This window comes from Varanus komodoensis, unplaced genomic scaffold, assembly GCF_004798865.1.
Source record: "Varanus komodoensis strain SLA01 unplaced genomic scaffold, ASM479886v1 scaffold49, whole genome shotgun sequence".
Taxonomy (NCBI): domain Eukaryota; kingdom Metazoa; phylum Chordata; class Lepidosauria; order Squamata; family Varanidae; genus Varanus; species Varanus komodoensis.
In genome coordinates, this window is record NW_025336072.1 from 3,304,822 (window position 1) to 3,324,883 (window position 20,062).

The 20,062-nt window shown below is 40.8% G+C and overlaps 1 protein-coding gene across 3 annotated transcripts in view; it reads right to left on the minus strand.

Moving 5' to 3' along the window:
* The window catches only part of ADAM12 (ADAM metallopeptidase domain 12), a 342,499-nt gene that overhangs the window by 187,108 nt on the left and 135,329 nt on the right, over positions 1-20,062 (minus strand). For all 3 annotated transcript variants that reach the window (XM_044445563.1, XM_044445564.1, XM_044445565.1), the window contains exon 3: positions 2,730-2,808. In XM_044445563.1, the coding sequence (XP_044301498.1) occupies positions 2,730-2,808 (79 nt within the window). The remainder of the gene's footprint in view (positions 1-2,729; positions 2,809-20,062) is intronic.

The following is a 20,062-nucleotide window of genomic DNA, read 5'->3' on the forward strand; positions in this document are numbered from 1 at the left end:
TATGTTTCCAGATCATTTCTACACAAAGACTCATTTTGCACCTCAGGAACTCAGATTCAATGATCCAACAATCTCCTCTTGTATGAGAATGATTTCAATTGCCGTACTTATTTCCACTGGTCCAAAAATTATCCTGAGGAATGGGGTACCAGTGCAATTAACAAAATCTGCAGGATGGAATGTGCTATCCATTACCAGTGTATGTCATTGTCCGGGGCTGGTCTTTATTCCTCCCATTTCTCCTTTCATGCAGAACAAGACATGAGGCTTCTAATTACAGCCATTATTATGTGCAGGTGGACCAACCAGGCTGAATTTCTGATATAAAAGGAATATTGAAGTGATTGTTAACAAAAGATATCCATCAAGCTGGAAAGCCAGAGAATTAGGAAAATTACCAGTCACACTAAGGAGTTGATTCCAAACTGCATCTTCTTCCTCCCAAATAGAGTCTGCTCCACCCACAGGGGTGTTATCCCACTTCCTGTTATCCAGACAGCTGGAATGTTTGACATTCCTTACATGACACGATCTTTTGGACTAATGTCAGACAATGTGACTGATTATGTTACATTCATCCTGCATTGGCTCTGCTTGTTTAGCAATGTCTTCCCCAGAACCAGAGATGGTCTGGTTCTCATCAGCTGCTTGATTAATCTCAGAACGTACTGGTCTTGGCACTTCACCTAAGGATGCTGACCCCACCTTTTCTTCCAGTTCAGATTCAGACTTTATGATAACCAACTTAGAATGCTGTACTTTGGCAGAAGTGGGTCTAGTCCCTACAGTAATCACCGCACAATATATCACCACCCTGTCTGTTTTGCTCCATGTGAGGGGAGGGGAACAGCTCTTGTCTGTGGTGTGTATGTGTGATTTCATTAAAAAGAACCCAGCAGGGAAGCAAAGGACAACCACTTAACCTGAAAATGTGGTCCTGACCCAGACTAGGTTGGTGGAGCATTTGGACTTTAAAATATACAAAAGCATGATTGTGGCTGTCCCACCAGTTTGTCTAGTTATATCCTTCAGGTATTGCTTCATGCTACATCATAAAGGCCTCGGCAAGGGGCGGCATAGAAATGTTTTAATAAAAATAAAAAAATAAATAAATAAAATACAACACCAAAATTCTGGAAGATCTTATCGTGAGAAACCCCACTGTAGTTTTATGACTGTAGAGCCAAACAAAAATAGAAGTACCTGAGAGCATGGTTGTTAAAAGTGAACATGTGGAATTGGTGGGGAATGTCTTTATTGCTGCTAAATTAGTTACTGCTGCCAAATTGGGACTACCTATTGCTCCCTCTATAGAAGAATGGATTAATAAGGTATGGTGCCTTACTTCAAAGATGAAGTTAACAGAATTAGTTTATCTATGAGAGAGTAGATGAAAAGAACATAAATTTGAACAACTCTGCATGCTATTTATTATTTATGTGAAACTGCAATTTGATTCGGACAGGAATAAATTCAGGGCTTTTAGAACGTAGGTTGATTTTCAGAGAATATTGTATGATGGAAAAGAGGATTAGTATGTTTGGTGATTGCTAGGAGTATATAAGTTTTAAATCTAAATATGAATTTATGCAATGTGTGTCATGTTTTGTCTCTGTGTATATTTACAGTAAATGTTACATTATTAAAAAAAGAAATACCTTAGACTAGCAACTCTTTCAACATTTGCAAAATGACAAATATTTCACAAAAATGTTGACAGTGTGCTTTACTTGTCTGAGAATGTGCCTTTTACAGTATATATAAAGATTAAAATGATGGAAGAGCAAAGTGAAAGTACCAGAATGCAATTGGGATAAGAAGGATTCCATTTCAATACAGAGTGATATAACTATTTCTTCTACCAGGGTGCAGAATGCTGATTAGAACATTTAACTTGGATGTTAATTTAAAAACAGTTCATGCCAACAGCCCCAATATAAGAGAAGGGCCATCACATAACTCCATGTGGTACTGTCTACAAAGAGAAGTTTAATTTTGCCACTGATACATCAAATTGTAAAAATTCAAAGCTAGTTAAGCTGGATCTAAACAACATATAAAATGTAATAATTAAGACCAGCCACTGTACTGTTTTAATTAGGCAGATTTACTTACACTTGCAAGGAGGAGGAGGAGGAGTAGAAGTAGCCATTGCTTCAAAACAGTACTATTCATATTTTATAAAAGGAAGTTTAAATTCCTCGTGAGAATATTTGTTGTAACTATTACCAAAATCAGGCAAGACAGGGATTCTCTTTTTTAGCCCTTCTCCACTGCCCCACCAATACATATTTCTTAGAGTCTGATTCTTGAAAAGGAATGAGAAGCAAAGGGGGACATCTGCACCACAGAAGGGCCACAGTGGTTTTCTCAACTCATCTGAGAACTTCCACATCACATCACAGAAGCTGGCTCCCATGCCTTATTGTGGCAACTACAGTGACTTGCAGCCTGTTTTTGTTTTAACCTTCTGATGGGCACATTTTCGCAGAGCACATAAAGCACAAATCTTATAAACATTAAAGCTTTCTCATCATGCACTACTTTGAACATTTCCTCGCAAAGATGCAAATTTTGAACAAAGGGACAAGTAAACTACCTAAACAATGATCTGAAATCAAATAAAGATCAACCATTTTATTTTCATGGTTCCCTTTCTGTTCTTTTAATGTGGAAGTATCATTTATCTTTCACCCCCCCCCACCAGAAAAAGTAGTCACATATCTTACCGTGTTTTTATGCTCAAGAACACCACTAGTACCATCTTCCAAATAGTGTGTTTCCATGAAGTTGCCAGCAAAAAGTCCACTGGGGGGAAATTAAAAAAACATTTCAAGTCCAAATACAATGACTTTATTTTTTAAAAAGAAAAGAAAGCCCAGAACAAAAAGCCAGGTATTAGAACACAATAGCAATAACACTGAACGTCTGTGAGCATTTTAAAGGCTAACCACAATTAGTCATTCCCTCTGATAGCTAAAAGAAGCTATCAGATGGCAATTGATGTATAACTATGACAAAGTGATTATCTGCAAATAAAGATTGTTTTAAAACGTGTACAATATTTAACCCACCCTGCATTCTAATGTTTGATTTTAAAAACCCTGATCAAATATTTAAGTTCTATTGCTTTTGGTATTAGAATTTTTGAGATATTTATACACCACATACAAATAACATGAATAGAATAATTCAAAACTGCCTCAAATAGCTTACATGGGGAAATTCCTACTTTATACTCAAATTTACAAATATTCTGGCTGAAGGTGGGATTTGAATTTCAGAGGCATGTATGCACCTGCTCTAACCAGAGATGAATGAGAAATTTGTTTCAGTTCAGTTTTTAAAATCAAGCTTTCCCCTGTTCACGCCTTTTGAATCTAGCACAGGTGCAGACCCAGTGGTTGAAATCCATGCAGTTCTGAGCCTGAAATGTGATCTACAGACCCCAAATAGGATTTCAAGAACATTCACATATTTTTAAAATGTACTCGAAAAGATACATACATTTAATCAATTGGAGAATGTGTTAATTTCAAAATTTCACTCAAATGATGTGCATATTTGAAGAAAATACACATGAAAATGTATTTTCAGTTTCCTGAAAAAATGACAGATTTGAGGTGGAACAGGTCTAGAGGTGGAAGTCAGAGAACTTTGGTGAGCTCAAGTTTTGCTGATTTGCACATTCCTAGATGCCATGAGCAGGTCACTTCCCTCTTTCCCTTTCTTTAGCAGACTCAAAATGGAACCTTAGAAGTGCAGTTCTTTTATTGAAACATATCTGGTTATAGAACAAAATAAATCAAACTAGCATTCTCCTTGAGATGCGGGAGAAGCATCTGCCCATATGAAGGGCTGACTTCAAACTGAAACTTCCCCTTCTTCCTTCCCTTTCAGTATGGCTTCTGACTCTACCATCAGGGTGGCTCTTTGCTGCTTGAGTGCTAGATGGCTGGAATACCAGTGGCTTCTTAATTGTTCTGCTTGCTTCATATGCCATCACCTGACAGTGTCACAGAACTCTTCCTGCATCTGCTCCCCCTCCCACCCTGAAATATCTTCTGCCCTTTCCAAGGTGGGCAGATTTGCATACTCTGTCTGAGAAACTTCATTAGGTAACTATTGTGTGTGTACTTTCTGGCAGACCTCAGGGATTTTGGCAGGATTTACAGCTCAGAATTCGAGGATGAGATGTGTGCAGGGGAGGTTGCAGTCTCTGGTGAGTCTGACAGTTCAGATTCTGCTAATGAGATGACTATGGAAACAGACCCAGTTCCAGCTGTAGTCCAAGGCCCTGTATACCTGCTTGTGTCTGCTATGGAAGAAATTGGTTCAAGGCAGCCCTGTGGCCCAGTCAACCCACCTGAGGGAATGGGGAAGAGCAATATCTTGAGGGAGGAGATTTGGAGATGGGGAATCTATTGGAAGGAGAACTCCAGACTCCTGAGGATAGTCACAGTTGTAGAGTGGCCCAATTGGGGCCTCTGTGGGTTGACTGGGGCCTCTGTGGGTTGACTCCAGTTCCACAGTGCTCCCCTCCCCAAGGAAAAGATGCAGAAGGATTCATAAGGAAAACTTTGGGTGAAAAATGTCAGTGAGGGTTCACCATTTCACTTTGTGTATACTCATAGACTTACATGTAAAATAAAGATGTTTGGCAAAGAACCACTGGTGAGACTGTTACCGGGGGGGAGGGGGGGATCATGGCTTAAAATAGTAACCTTGAAACTTTCAACTACTCCACCCTCACTTGCTCCTCCACTACCTCCTCAGAAATGGACAAATCTATTTGAGCAGATGTCATCTCTATTACATTATTAAGTAAACATCCAGAAGAGCTTTCTTGAGCAGGCTATTTCATCTGAATCCTATGAGGGATATATTGGAACTGTAAAGGTCTGTTTTGGTAGTTTTGCTAGGCACTGTGAGGGTCAAGTCATTGACATTTGTTCTTGGTAAAGTTCTAGAGAAGGTAATCAGAACAACATCTGGCACAATTTTATTATTTCTTGTAGCATGGAAATGTGGTTAGGCTTGGAGAGATCTGACCAACCACCTTTGTCTCAGCTCCTGTCCAGCTTGGCTTCTTATATCACATGGAAGAGGACTGACTAAATGAGTTCAGCAGACTTTTAATGGTCCCAGCCACCTTCAAGCAGACAGCTGTGAGGTCACTTCTGAAGAAAGTTTCAGTGGACCTGAAAGACTGTAGGAACCACTACCTAGTCACAACTACCCCCTCTTTGGGAAAGTTGTTTGAGAGTATTTCACTATTTCTGTAGCTGACACTGTCCCTCTCCAATAATGATATGTTCTATTTCAGAGTCTAATGCCTGAACGCCTAGTGGGAAACATGATTGACTGGGCTTAGAATGGTTGATAACAAGGACTACTACTGCTGCTGCTACTACAAAATAAAGGGAGCTACCTAAGAGTTCTCTCACAGCTTTCTCCCTGTAGGCTCCCTGCTGCTCTAACCATCAGAAATAACCCCAGAACACTGTGTTATTAAACATTCCAATTAAAACTAATCCCTGTGCTTCACATGTTCACTATAGTTTTGTGCTAGAAGCAAATATTTCTGATGGCAGGATTTTTCCTTTCTTCTATACTTAAATGATATCTTTACAAAGAAATCTTCCTCTTAGCCAGCATGCCTTTTCAGATAATGAACAATGATGAGGGGAGAGATAGCTCTTTGTCAGTCACAAGGGAAGGAAAATCTGCTAGGGTGAAAGCAGCTCATATTGACTGAATGCACATGAAGAGCAAGGAACATGTCTACTCACACCAGATGCCACATACTTATTTACCATAACATCTGAACAGAGCCTAACAGTGTGGAAACTTGAGAAATCACTCAGAGCATGCTGTCTATTCACTGGAAAATGAGTATTGGTTATTGAACACCAGAATGTTGTCAGGCTAAAATACATGCTTTCACTTCTGGATAAACCAGCTCATAGTCTATTAAATAAACTTGAAACTTAGGCAGGAGAAGATGAAGAAGAAAAAAACACAGGCATGGATTCATATATTCCCATATCAATTTTGTGAACATAATATATGTAAGAAAAGGTCTCCTTTTCTCGTGGGGATTTGGAAATCACCTGAAAAGAATGTGTTCATGAAAGCAGAAGAATAAATAAAATGTTAATAGAGAGGGGTGAAGAGTGAAGGCTATCTTTGTAATAAAGAAAATCAACACCTTTGGGCAAAAATTCTGTATAAATATTAAAAAGAACAGATTGGAGAGAACTAGGATGAAGGTTTGAGGATTATGGTAGAAGGAATGATCACTAAACAAGCTCCTTTATTACTAGAACAATAAATGGCTTGTTTTCCTGCTAGTTGCCACTTGAAGATGTTCAAGCTGTTCAAAAATAGTAAATCAGGTTATGAAGAAGCAAGCAAAGCAGGCAAGCATGAACTAAGACTGAAAAAATCCCTCTCCTCACTCTCAAATGCAAATTACCACGTGGATGTTAATTCTAACAACTTTGAGAACAAGCACTGATGTGATATAAGAATTTCTAAAGGGAAGGATTCTGCCTGTTGTGTTCCTGCAGAATACAAAAAATGTTGCTTCTGAGTGCACACTGTTATCTGGAATCAGCTTCCTCATAAACACTGTTCTTGTGCTACATGCAGCTAGGACATGCACTGTTTGAGAGAGCAGTGGGGCACACTTCAGCCCTACCCTAGTGCCATGTACTCCCATTGCTTTTGTCCTCCAGTACTTGCATGCTGAACACACTTGTACACAGAGGAATCTCTTCATGTGAGCAGTTGCTTATGTACCAGGACTCCTATGCAATCAACCTTGCTTATTGCATGGGTGTTGGAGGGTGTGGCCACAAAAGAATGTGCCCCCAAGGCTGAGGTGGGGAGTGTGGCTTCACCATGGGTCTGTCCTACACATGTGTAATACATGAATAATGACTTCAATTTTGCATCTAAACTAATTTCCTAAACTGAACACAGATGCCACAAATGCTTGAGATTTTGACATGAAGAATTGACACAAATATGAAACCTTTACTAAAGGGGCATCAGAACAGAATATCTTTGTCAGAAACCAACATATAAACTACAATAATGCAAGAAACCAGATGTCTTACTGCTGTCCCCTTTTTGGTTCTTCTCCCAACCGGATGATGTCAGGCAGTTGTACTGACCTACCTTCTGGCTTGGTGCTGCTGCTGTTAAATGCCAGATCATTCCAGAATAAAACATCTGTTATCCATAATTTAATTGGATATTAAAGATGAAGGGGCTGACCTGGCTTGTATTACAGAGACCTGGATGAGGGAGAAAGGTGGTGTCATGCTTGCACAATTCTGCTTACCTGGGTATTCAGTGCAGCACCAGCTGACTGGGAGTGACTATAGTTTAAAAAGATACAATTTCCCTCTCTAGGGTTCCTGTCAAAGACAGGTCTAGACTGTGTGCACCTTGTGTTGGGTGATCAAAACAGATTAGGGATTCTGTTGCTCTACTGCCCACCATGATGCTTAACTGACTCCCTGCCTGAGCTGAATGAAATAGTCTTGGATGTAGTGTTGCAAACCTCTAGAATGGTGGTTCAGAGGGATTTCTCCAAGACTGTTTTATCTGGGGCAGCTCAGGACTTCATGGTCACCATGACAACCATGGGGCTGTCTCAGCATGTCATTGGCCCAACACATGAAAAAGGTCACACTTTTGACCTGTTTTTAACAGGACACGAAGATGATGATCTGGAAGTGAGGAGACTGACATCAACCCCTTTGTCATAGTCAGATCACCTTCTTTTTAGATTTAGACTTTTGACCAATTTCCCCCTCTGTGAGGGTGGGGGCCTGTTAAAATGGTCTGTCCCTGGAGTTTGATGGATTCAGATGGGCCTGATTTATTAACACTGACATATAAAGCCCTAAATTCTTTAGGGCCTGGATATCTGAAAGAATGTTTCCTTCTATGTATAACTGCCCAGACCCTAATATCATCAGTGGATATCCTTCTTCAGAAGTCATCTTGGAAAGAGGCTAGTAAGGTTGCTACCAGGACAAAGGGTTTCTCAGTGGTAGTACCCTGACTGTGGCATCTGTTCTCCTGAGAGGTATGCCTGATGCTGACTTTGTATTCTTTTTGGCACCAGACGAAAAATTATTTTCCCAGTATTTTAACAATTGAATGACTTTATTATATATTTTATATATTGTATACTGCTCTTTTATTGAAGTGCCATTGTTTTGTTAGCATTTTTATTCTTTTTGTAAACTGTCTTGAGATTTCATTGACATATTAGATGACATATAAGCCAATATGGTGTAGTGGTTAAGAGCATAGGACTGGGATTCAGACGATCTGGGTTCTAGTCCCCGCTCAGCCATGGAGCCAACTGGGTGACTCTGGGCTAGTCACAGACTCTCAGCCCAACCTACCTCACAGGGCTGTTGTTGTGGGGATGATGTAAGCTGCCTTGAGCCCTTTATAGGAAAAAGGAAGGATATAAATAAAAAAATATAAATAAAAATATAAATGTTTTAAATAATAAATAAATAACTGAATGTTCAATATTTCATTAACATTCTTAAATTAACTGAGAACTTCATTACTTTTCTAACTGTTACCAATTTCATCACAGATTGTGGCTTATGTTTCTCTGTATGGTTTGGTGTGTGTGTGTGAGAAAGGGAAGTGTCTGTATGTCTTTCTACAGGGTTTCTGGTGGCTTCCTAAGGAATATACTCATCATTATTATTACAACATGCAAAGGTGTGTCTCATACTTTCTCCTCAGTGTCCTGGTCTTCACTTACTTTTAATGAGAGATGCATTACTTGGAATTATGTATCGTGCTGTTTCTGTGTGGGCTTGCTGTGCTGGATCCTTTGGGATGGATATACAAAGGGATTATTTTGGGATGCTTTCAGAACTTGTTTCTGTATTTCAAAGACTGCTTTTGTCTCTGAGAATATCTCACCTTATTTTAATTATTAGTATTATCATTTTTGTAAGGGCTCTGAAGATTGTCCCCCGCCCCAGCATCATCTTACAGCCACTTAATTCTCTCTGGCATGGGAGTTGCTGACAGGGAGAACGTGCATCCAAAGGAGCACTTCTATGTGGCTGCAGGATTCACTCCCTCCCACATGTTTTGTGCCTCATTTTTTGTCTCTATGGAATGGGTTGCTATGGGTTACTGATTGCAAATCAGTCTTCAGTAGTGGCATCACACTGTCCCTATAACAGGTACAATGTTGATCAGTATTCTATTGACTCTTGAATAGCCCTGCAGTGTTTCATTTTAATCTATGTTTTCAGGACCAGATAGACTTTAAAAGAGAATGATAGAAAAATACAATAAAGGTGCAATGATAAATGTACTCTCTGGTATAAATAGAGGTTTTTTTGTCCTTTTTGTTTACCCAAGCAGGGCTGAAGTTTCTACTACAAGAATTAACTGCCTTCTCTTTGATGTCTTAATGCCACATATTTTACTTTTTTTTCTCTTTTTCTGTGGCTTATTGATATTGCTGTGCCAGTTAAATGAAAAGATTGGGTACTATAGTACATACATCTTTAGGGAGGCCTTTTTTGTTGTTTGTTTTGGCAGAAACAGCTGTTATCTCTTCTTAAAATATATAATATTTTAAAAGCTGTCTAGTGGAATAAACACTTAGTGTTGATAGCAGGAGATTACCAGCCATGTGTGGGCACTTTTCTGAAAGGTTATCAACAGTAAATATAACAAGCACTCAAGTTCAGCAAAAGGATAGGGATGTGTGTGTGCGCAGAAGTCACATTACAGCACATTACAGCATTTATGCATAACTATTAAAAGCTACATTTGACACATGAAGCCATTAGATAATATTTCTTCTTTTGGAAGGAGATATAATTTAATGAATTGATTTACATGTCTTTCTGTTGTCCCTCCATTAAAGGAGATATACAGAAAAGTAAACCAATTTAGATGGCAATCTTCTTAACATAATTGAATCAATGCAACTGAGAAAGGACATGGATTAAAGGAACATTAATCCATCACACTTCAGGAGCTACAGCATATTTTGTTACCATGCCTGGGGGAGATAGCACATCTCCCTGTATATTCATCTTTACCAGCTGGCTCTAGCTTCTTTCCAGATGAAAGTGTTAACACTGGATGCTTACATACATTTAACTGTGGCCCCAATTTTATTTGACTCTGATAAACATGCTTACATGCACGCCCAACTTGGCAAGAATTGAGGGGGGCAAATCCATTACATGTCTTTTGGTCTAATTCTTTTGGTCTTTCCAACTGCAGCGGTCTGGGAGATGAGGATGGTCAGGATTGAAAGCACAGCACATGGGGGAGATAGCCACTGGCCCAACTGGCAACTGCCCTCTCAGAAGGAATAGCAGCTTTGGGGGGGGGGTGTGGAGGGGGGGTTGTTTCTGGCAGAAGCAGCTGTTAACTCCTCTTTTCAAAGTGCCCAATACGTTGTAAGCTGCCAAATCAAGTGGAATATACAACTGTTGATATCAGGGGATTACAACCATGTGAAGGCACCTCTCTGAAAGGTTATCAGCAGTAAGTGTAACAAATACTTAGTTTCAGCTAGAAGGAATGCATAAGTGACAGGCATCAGGAGAACTCCATGTTCCTTGTGTACAAAGTTACTGACTCAAGCTATGGTGAAACAAAACTATAAGATATTGATTTCTGAGAATGAGAACAGGTTTCTTACAGTAAAATTCTATATACATGTCTACTCAAAAGTAAGCCCTAATTAATTCAACAAAGCACACTTACAGGTATGTGGCTTTGAGACTGCTGACTTATGGTACATCCTAAGTGTGGCTAGACAGGAAAGTGTCCTATGACTGCCAGTATGTTGGGAACTGTGGGACATCTTTCTGTCTAAACATACATAGAATTTGTCCTTCTGGTTGCCAGGGCTCAAATTCCTTAGAATACTGGTGCAATGGCATAGAGGAGTTTAAAGTTCTGCAATTCTGTGTAGCTTGACTCCTAAGAAAAATGCCTACAAAAATGGCATATTTTCCAGTCTTTTATCCTACAGTGAAAAGATTTTATATAATATTAGTAGAGAGCCTATGGAGTTCTAGTGATACCCTTCACTCACTTGCTGATATTCATAGAGATCTTTCTGCATGGATCACTTAGTGCTTACATTGCAGCTGGACTTGCTTCATGGCAAACCTGCTTAGGACTACATCTCCAGCAGTTGTCTTTTTCAAGCTCCACACGGAGTGTGAAAGGAACTGCTCCACATGACAGATTCATGGAAACTGTGGCCATCAGTTACTGGCTAGGAAGGTCGTGAAAGTGCACCTTCATGCTCAGGTTATCTCTAGATACAGAATACAGGAAAAGGGGTGTTCTTTTTGGTGGCCATGTCTTCCTGTTACCAATTTGCATTGGAGAGTGACTGGATGGGTGATGTATTGCTAGAGATAGCCAACAAGAGGCTGAAGATAATGGTGGCATGCATAGACTAGAAAGTGGGAGAAAACAAGGGAGGGCTCTGGTAAAATGAGGAAAGCTGACTATGGCAATGGGATCATAAGGTGAAGTGAGGTCAACATTGTAAAACATGTGTACTTTCTCAGCTGCTATTTGTTTCATTTGTTAGCAATTGGCATTTACCTGGCACAGCAGGAGCAACAACTGAAAGGGATTTTCCACCATCTTCTGAATATGTTCACTCCAGGGACCTAGCCACTAAGCAGGGGAAACTAACTGGGAACCAACCACTGCCTCAGAATACTGCGGTGAAGCTGGCCCTTAGTTCAGGTGAAGTGGGAAGATGGTCACATTGCAGTGGAAGGAAGGAACTTCTAGCAAAAACTAGCAGTCACACCTAGTTGGAAAGATCTGGAGTTCCCTGACTGCATGTTGCTAATTTGCACATCACACCAGCAGTTCCTGGGATTTTTTTTTATCACAGCCAGAGACAAGTGAAGCAATGAGCACACTGATTCCCATGTGCTCATCATTTCAATTTGCCATTAATGGGCCAGCAATACCCTGTTCCTGGCTTTTTCTGTGAATTGTGCACCTGGAACTAAACAAACCAGAGTTAACCAATTACTCATGGTTTGTTGGGTTAACTCTGGATTAGTTTAGTGGATTAACCCATACATAACCCAGAATTTCTGGGTTTACATGTCACACAACAACCCATGGATAGGAGATTCCATTTGTTAATTCAAAGCAGAAACAATGAGCATGGGGTCACACATTTTGCCTTTACCCTCAATTCTGGCTTTAAACAATGGGTCTTAGTGAATAGTGGCTTTACTGATATTCCAGTCTTTGATATCATCTTATCAGAATAAAGCATTTCATTTTGACTATATCTCTAGAAACACATTGTCCTATGCAAACTTCTGGCTAAGGATACTTTATGCTTCCTTGATCTCCTTGTGATATAGCAGTTTATACTGCATTATGAGTGGGGTTATAAGAACATCATGGTATGTTATGTAAATTACCAGCCTTCAACATTAAGTTTGAGGAATAATATCTTTCACCCACAAATTGTAATCTTCATTCAAATGGATAATTTGATCCCAGTCAAAATGTAATTGACTGAAACTACATCACATACTTAGACAGAGACATTTGCATGCAAGTTATTTTAAAGCATTAACTTAATTAAGGGATCTTTTGGAGTAACATAACACTAGTGTAAATCTATATTTTAAATATAAGATAATACATTTTGCAAAAATTATCATAATCCACACAGTAGGGTAAGTTCTGAAGTAGGACCATGGCCAATATCTGTTATCTGTATTAAGACACAATCGTAACAGACTCTGTAAGACTTAAAACTATGTAAGAATCAGAGGTCCTATGTGACTTTTCACAAAGTGGGAAGAGCTGCCTCGTACAGTCCAGAACACAGCTCCTCCACTTTATACTAACTTTGCCTACAAGAATGTGCATGCTCCCTCTCTCTCTCTCACACACATCTGTGTATGAGAAAATGTCTCTGATGATATATGCTATGTTTTAATTAGAAACATCTGCTAAAATGTACACATGCTAACTTTCAATGTAATTCATGCATGCTGAATATGTTATCAAAATGATACATGCACATTATTCAACAGTCTCTGATCTTGAATCATACTCACATCCTTCAAGACACTAGAGAAGATGGAAATACCATGCAATGAGTGAAAGTAATAGCTTAATGTCTCCTCTGAAAAACACCTTCTGTTTTGAGTTTTCTCATAGATGTCACCTTTTCTTAATAATTGTGCAGCAATATTTGGATGAGGTACCTCCAATAAATAATGTGAGGGGGCTGGAAATCTGTCAAGGCTCGACTTACTAGGTTGCTTTCTGCTAAAGATATAGTTTTTCTTCAAACAGAATTATGCTATCAAACAGAAACCAGAATGCCTATAATTTTCATCTCTTGTGAAGAGCTTATGTTCAGCAATGCAATGTGAAAGGCAAGAAAACCAGTCACAATATAGAAAGCTGCATGTCAGATAGAGGATTCAACAATGCATTATGGAAGATAGTATTCTGGTTGTTTTAATCTTAACTGACTGATTGTCTTACCCAGTTATATTTTCAAATGGCAAAACACCATGCTTAGTACCCCTATAGCTGCATGTAGAACAGGGGTCTCAAACTCAACTTACCTGGGGGCAGTCTGGGTGAGGCTGGGCCACACCAAGTATTCCACCACCGCGGTGGTGGTGGGCCGCTCATCCCGTGTCGCTCCAGGAGGCCGGCCCGGGCACCTCTGGCGCTTTGAAGGCCGCAGGGCCCCTCCCCCGTGCCCTGCCCGTCCCGGCAACTGGCCCGCTGGCCGCGAGTTTGAGACCCCTGAGGTAGAATATTTCCAGCCTTCTTCTGCATTGCCTCTTGCTCCTCCTGTAAAGCTGCTCTTGAAGGATAGCAGTTGATGTAGCACAATGATGCACCAAGAAGTGCATTCATAACCCAACTGTGTTGAATCAGGCTGCGGGGTCCATCTAGTCCAACATTCTGCTTACATGGTGGCCAAACAGGTGCCTGTAGAGACCCACAAGTGAGAGCATCACTCTTCACTCATTTTGCCTAGCTGCAGAGGTTTAATAGATATTGATAGCTTTATTGATAGCTTTATCATAATTGGTCTAATCCCTTTTTAAAGCCATTCAAGCTGGTGGCTATCATACTACATCTTGTAGTAGTGAATGCCAATTAACCACTGTTTTAATGAAGTATTTTCTTTTTTCTTTTATTTGTCCTAAATCTTCCACCAGTCAGTTACATGAGAAGACTTTATGTTCTAGTGTTATGATAGAGGGAGAAAAATGCCTCTTTTTCAACACCATGCATAATTTTGTACACTTTTATCATGTCTCCCAATACTATGTGCAGACAGAAATTACATGCAAGCAAAATATATTTGAGGAAAGCATGTACTCTTTGTATCTTAGTCACTATTGTTTTCTACGTATGCTGGCAAAAATGGCCTGATTCAGATGATACAGCAGCCCCCACTGGGAGGTTAATCTGTGGGCCCCACTGGGACTTGCCTGCCGTTATAAATATGCAAGATCCAGTGAAGGGTTGTGCAAAGAAGAGACTTACAATTTTCTTTTCAACTCAAGGAAGTAATGAGCTTATAATGACATTCAGCTACTGACCCAGATCTAAAGGTCATCCTGTATGAATAATTTAAATTATTTCTGTTAGCCAGATGCTCAAAAATACTGTGCATTCCAAGCTAAAAATGCACTGTCAGACATTCTCAGTTCTATGTCTCCTTCAACAAAAGTATTTGTGTTGGTCAACTGATTTTGTATTTCACCCAAATGACTGGAGATAATTGGGAGTATGGGTTGCTTTGATCTTTTCAGCTTTCCTCCCAACAGGAGAAATTACTGTTCTCATTGTACAGGGCTTCAGAAACTCCTGATGGCTCATTTGCTAAAATATACAATTGCAGTCTGTTATAGATACTGAGAGGGATGCACATGATGTTTCTGCATGTGTGTGTGCTTGCACTCATTTTTAGTTTTCCCAGCTCCCTTCTTTCCTTTTCTTGTGTGACATTATGACACTTTAGAGTCTTTCTTGTATTGGGCAGTATTAAGCATATGTAACAACAGATTCCCACACTAAGGAATCTGTTGTAAGCCATCCTGAGATGCTGAGGCATGTGGTGATGGGATATAAAAGTTTTAAATAAATAAATAAATAAATAAATAAATAAGGGTGTACCCATTTGGGGGAGCAGGAGTGTGTTGACCAGCCACATCCCTTCTGTGCTCACAAACTGGCTAGCCACATGGACATTCACCATGTGCATCACTGAACACAAGCCCAATGTACATAGAACATCTCTGTACAAAGACAAATTCTGCTTGGCCTAAGCTTCCTTTTCATATGGAGAAGTTCTCTCTGTGGAAGTCCTATTCAAAATGATGCTGGAAGCTCAGCTCATGGGGGCATCAGCACAGAGGAAACATGGCTAGCCAGTGCAGTCCCATTCCTCCGTCATTCACTGAGTGAACCCATAGCTCCTTAAGTCACAGAACAGAACAAGGCAGGATCTGCTTTCATGCAATCCTAATTTACACATTGAAGAACTGGCCTGAACATTGAAATCACTGGATCAGTGAACAAGTGTCCTAGGAATTTCATATAAATTCAAGTAAAGAAATAGGTCTATGGCTCTACTGATGGACATGGATTTAAACACAATAAAGAAATAAATGCAAAAATAGGGCTACACTCTACTTGCAGATACATGGTATAGGGCAGTGATGGCGAACCTTTTAGAGACCAAGTGTCTAAACTGCAACCCAAAACTCACATATTTATTGCAAAGTGCCAACATTATTGCAAAGTGGCAACACTACAATAAAATCTGAAAACTGAGGTTTTAGTTTAGAAAAAACAACTCACAGCCAGCCCAAGCAAATATATAGCAGTGCACTGCCTGGCCATGCAAAAGCTCGGGCAAGTCGCAGCTAATGAGTTGCGACTCGTGATGTCATTGCCTGGCGCCGCTACTCCTTTCCAAGCATGCGCATGGCCCCTGTGTGTGCTGTTATCCAGTGCTTGGCTTCTTGGGTGATGCTGGGGCGACTTGGCTCGCATGCTGACAGAGAGAGCTCTGAGTGTCCACTGTGGCACGAGTGCCATAGGTTCACCACCACTGGTATAGGGCCATATCCATGTAATTGCGTAAAAGAGGTTTTCTCACTTCTTTCTTAAGTTCCAAGGATATGTTCTTTATAGGGTCTATTTTCCTATGATGTTGCCACATCTTCAGTTGCATTCTAGTTTCATCCAAGTCTCCCAACCCCTGTTCCCCAACTACATACCACTCTCAGAGCTCAAATTCAAACTGGCTTTTTGCCACTACAATTTAGAACCCTAATCCTACAAATATTGGCCAAGAAGTACACCTTCCTCCCCTGTTACCACTTTTTTTTATTGCATTCTTCCCCAACACGGCATGTATTAGGCTGTAATTGGACATGCTGGTGGGAATGATGGGATTGCTATTTAAGACATTGGGAGAAGGCAGGTGGGGCAAGGTTGTTTGCTGAGTAAATAGCTGCAGATAGTTTCAGAGCACATGACTGGAGAGAGAGGCTCTTTATTCTTTTCCTGTTTTTCCACTCATGATAATCTCTGGTGCTTATTTTCCTGAAAGTACAATTTATGGGGATCTGTATGGTTTATTTCCTGAGGAACAAGGCATGGGGTGGAGGAGATGAGAATTTTGTACATAAAAACAGCTCTAAAGGAAAAGATTAAGCGGGGGGGCCCTCCTCTCGTCCTTATCCTTTGCTCAGTAGGAAGCACCCAGTTACTTTGACTTGTGGACAAATTTCAGTAAGGGTGAAATTGTGGGAGTGGAAGGAAAGGAGGTTGGAGCAGCTTTAGGCCATCTTGCATCCTGGATTCTCCAGTACCCTCACCCCAGTCCCCTTTATACCTCTCCAACATCACTTTCCTGACCTTGGAGAGCAACCAATGCAGTTTTACTGCACTGGCTGTGAGGGATCAAGGGACCAGTGCTGCATTTCCCAGTTCCAAGGCAGACACACAGGTTCTGACCTTGGAGGCAGGAATCTGAAAGATCCTATGGCTAACTCAAATACTGTCTAGGAGCCATAGGTTTGTTCTTTAAGAAAACTCCTAACCATTTTCTTCAGGTGAGGAAATATGAATCATGGTCCACAAAAGGAAAAAGAAGACCCAAAGTCAATGGCAAAAGGTTTTATTTTACATTTTAAAAATATATGACCCAGACTTGAATGTATAATATTTTCCTTATTATAGCTGAAATATGCGACTGGACACACAATAAAGTTGAGCATGGGTACTAGATCAAGTTAATAAGCTTTTCAAAGCTACTGCGTTATTTCATCACACAGTGATAAATGCTTTGGCACCTTTCCATATTACTGTGGTAGTTACAAATAATCGTGAGTTCTTTTAATGTTCCAGTTAAGATGATTCTTGCAGTTCTTCAAATTCAAGGGGCCAATTTAGTGGACTTATATTTATATCTCAGAACACTCTCATACTACAAATCTTTTAGTTCCTGCATAGAAATCTCATTAGCTTTTTAGCCTTTAAAATTTATAATTCAAGGAGTTTTTACTATGAATCAAGTCAACTAGAACCTGGTTGGGTAGGAAAGAATCAGAATCATGGAATCATAGATAGTAGAGTTGGAAAGGGCTATGAAGGCCATCGGGTCCAACCCTCTCATGTTACAGGGCACCAATTCACTCCATCCCACTCAGATGGCTATCCAGTTTCACCTCGAATGTTTCTAGTGTGGGAGAGCCCACCACCTCTCTAGGCAACTGATTCCACTGTCATATTGCTCTGACAATGAAGAAGCATTTGCTGATGTCCAGCCTGAATCTGGGTTGTTGCAACTTGGATTATTTCATGTTCTACACTCTGGTATCATTGGGAAGGGATGCTGACCTTTCTCTTTGTGACAGCCTTTGAGGTACTTATACAATGATACCATGTCCCCCCTCAATCTTCTCTTCTCAAGGCTGAACATGCCCAGTTCTCTCAGTTTCTCCTCATAGGGCAGTGTTCCAAACACTGGATCATTTTTGTTGCCCTCCTCTGGACCCTTTCTAAGACAGACAGTCAAATATATTTACAGTATAGCCTGCTGTCTTCATATGTTTTCCATGCATCCATGGAAAAATATTTTTCAATGTTATTTTATATTGCATCACTGTTGTCAGAGTCCAGGACTGGGGCATGGGCATCAGAAGACAAACCAGAGGGACCAGGACCAAGGCAACAGAACTTGAGGTGAGACAAAAAGCAAGGTTTAATGGCAAGTCCAAGTTGTAGTCACAAAGCAGGCCAGGGCCAGGAACCAGAAGTATGTATCAGGGCACAACAAGGGCATGGTCATAAACAAGCCAATGGTCAAGAACAGGAGAACAAACACTGGTGAAGGTAGTTTGAGTCAGGACAACTGGGCAGGACACACAGAAAGGGTCAAGCAAGATGCAGGAGCTGAACCACAGAGAGCAGGCAAGCCAGCATTGCTGAGGCAACACAGCAAGGTAGGATACAACAGGAACAAAATGCAGCAAGCATCAGGCAAGGTGCAGGAGCTGAACCACACTGCAGCTAGCAAGAAGACCCCTGTTGCTGAGGTGAGACTGAAAGGGAGGATACTCATAGCAAGGCAGGACACAAGCAGTGAGGCAGGGTACAGGTTAGGCAAGATGCAGGCACCACAGCAAACTGAAAGATCTGTGTTGCTGAAGCAACCCAGCAAGATGCACGGCACTACAGCAAACAGGAGATCAGTGCTGGAGTGAGGAGCTTGCTCTCATATAGCTCTACCGCAGGGTTCCCAGCTGGAACTCCTCAGAAAGCCACTAGCGCAGCCCAGATCCTGACATATGTAATGCAAAAGTGACAAAACAGCCATTTTTGTTATCTTGATTTCTTGGTAGGAAATCCAAGGGGATTGGGGCAGTGCATATATAACTGCCTCCCCCCACATGCCCACAGCTTATCCTTACATCACTTCTGTGACGTAGATTAGGCTGAGATACAAGCCCTTTTCATGCATTACCTGCACTGCCCCCATGATACCAATCACGTGAGGGGGAGAGCTGAACAGTGCTTCCTGGCCTGACTCCAGGCCCATACTGGCAGGATGCATAGCTATGCTAGCAAGCTTTCTGAACTATGTTGGCAAGCAAATTCCTCCTGCTATTTGGAAACCTGGCTGACCAGTGTATTTCATTCTCTGCCTTCACATAACTGGAGTCCTGTGAGCACATATGCATGAACAGGGTTACTGTTATGTGTGATAGCTTCCACCCTCTTTCAGGCTCAGAGGATGACTTCGTTGAGGCACCTCCCTTCCTCCACCTTACCAGTTCCTTCTGGACCAGAAGGCACTGATTCGCCTGACACACCATCACCTCAGCCCACTGACATAACTGTATAAAACTTTCAGGGTCCAAGGTAGCTTCCCAACCGTGACTGGGGCTTACATGTATTCTAGGCTGACAAAATGCCAGAAAACCTTTGTGCATTCTATTGCTGAAGCAGCAGTTCTCCTTGCTATAGCTGAGAAGCTTTCAGCCAGTTCTCTGTCCAATGTTCTGAAGAAGGACCTTAATGGCTGGGACTCAACTCTGCCCCAAATTTTGTTTAATTTACCCATTGGTTTTGCCTGCCTTGATGAGAGTAACCTTACCATGCCTGCTGCTCCACCATTCAGCTATAAGGTCCTGCAGTAATAGCTCACTTCCTTGAGAACTCTGAACTCTAAGGGAGAACAGGACAACCATACCAATTGGCCCAAGATCATCCAGTGACTTTCACGTTCAAGCAGTGTTGTCTACCCTGGTCTTCACCAGGTATATGTGCCTATTCATTTCATCTGTATATATGTTATATTTTACAAGACTTTCCAAGTTATTACAAATCTTCGCAATTTGATATTTCATTTTTTTAAAAGGGGTTAAAAGATTAACACAATTAGAGATACCCACAACCACACAACTGAAGACTTTGCATTTCCAATTCC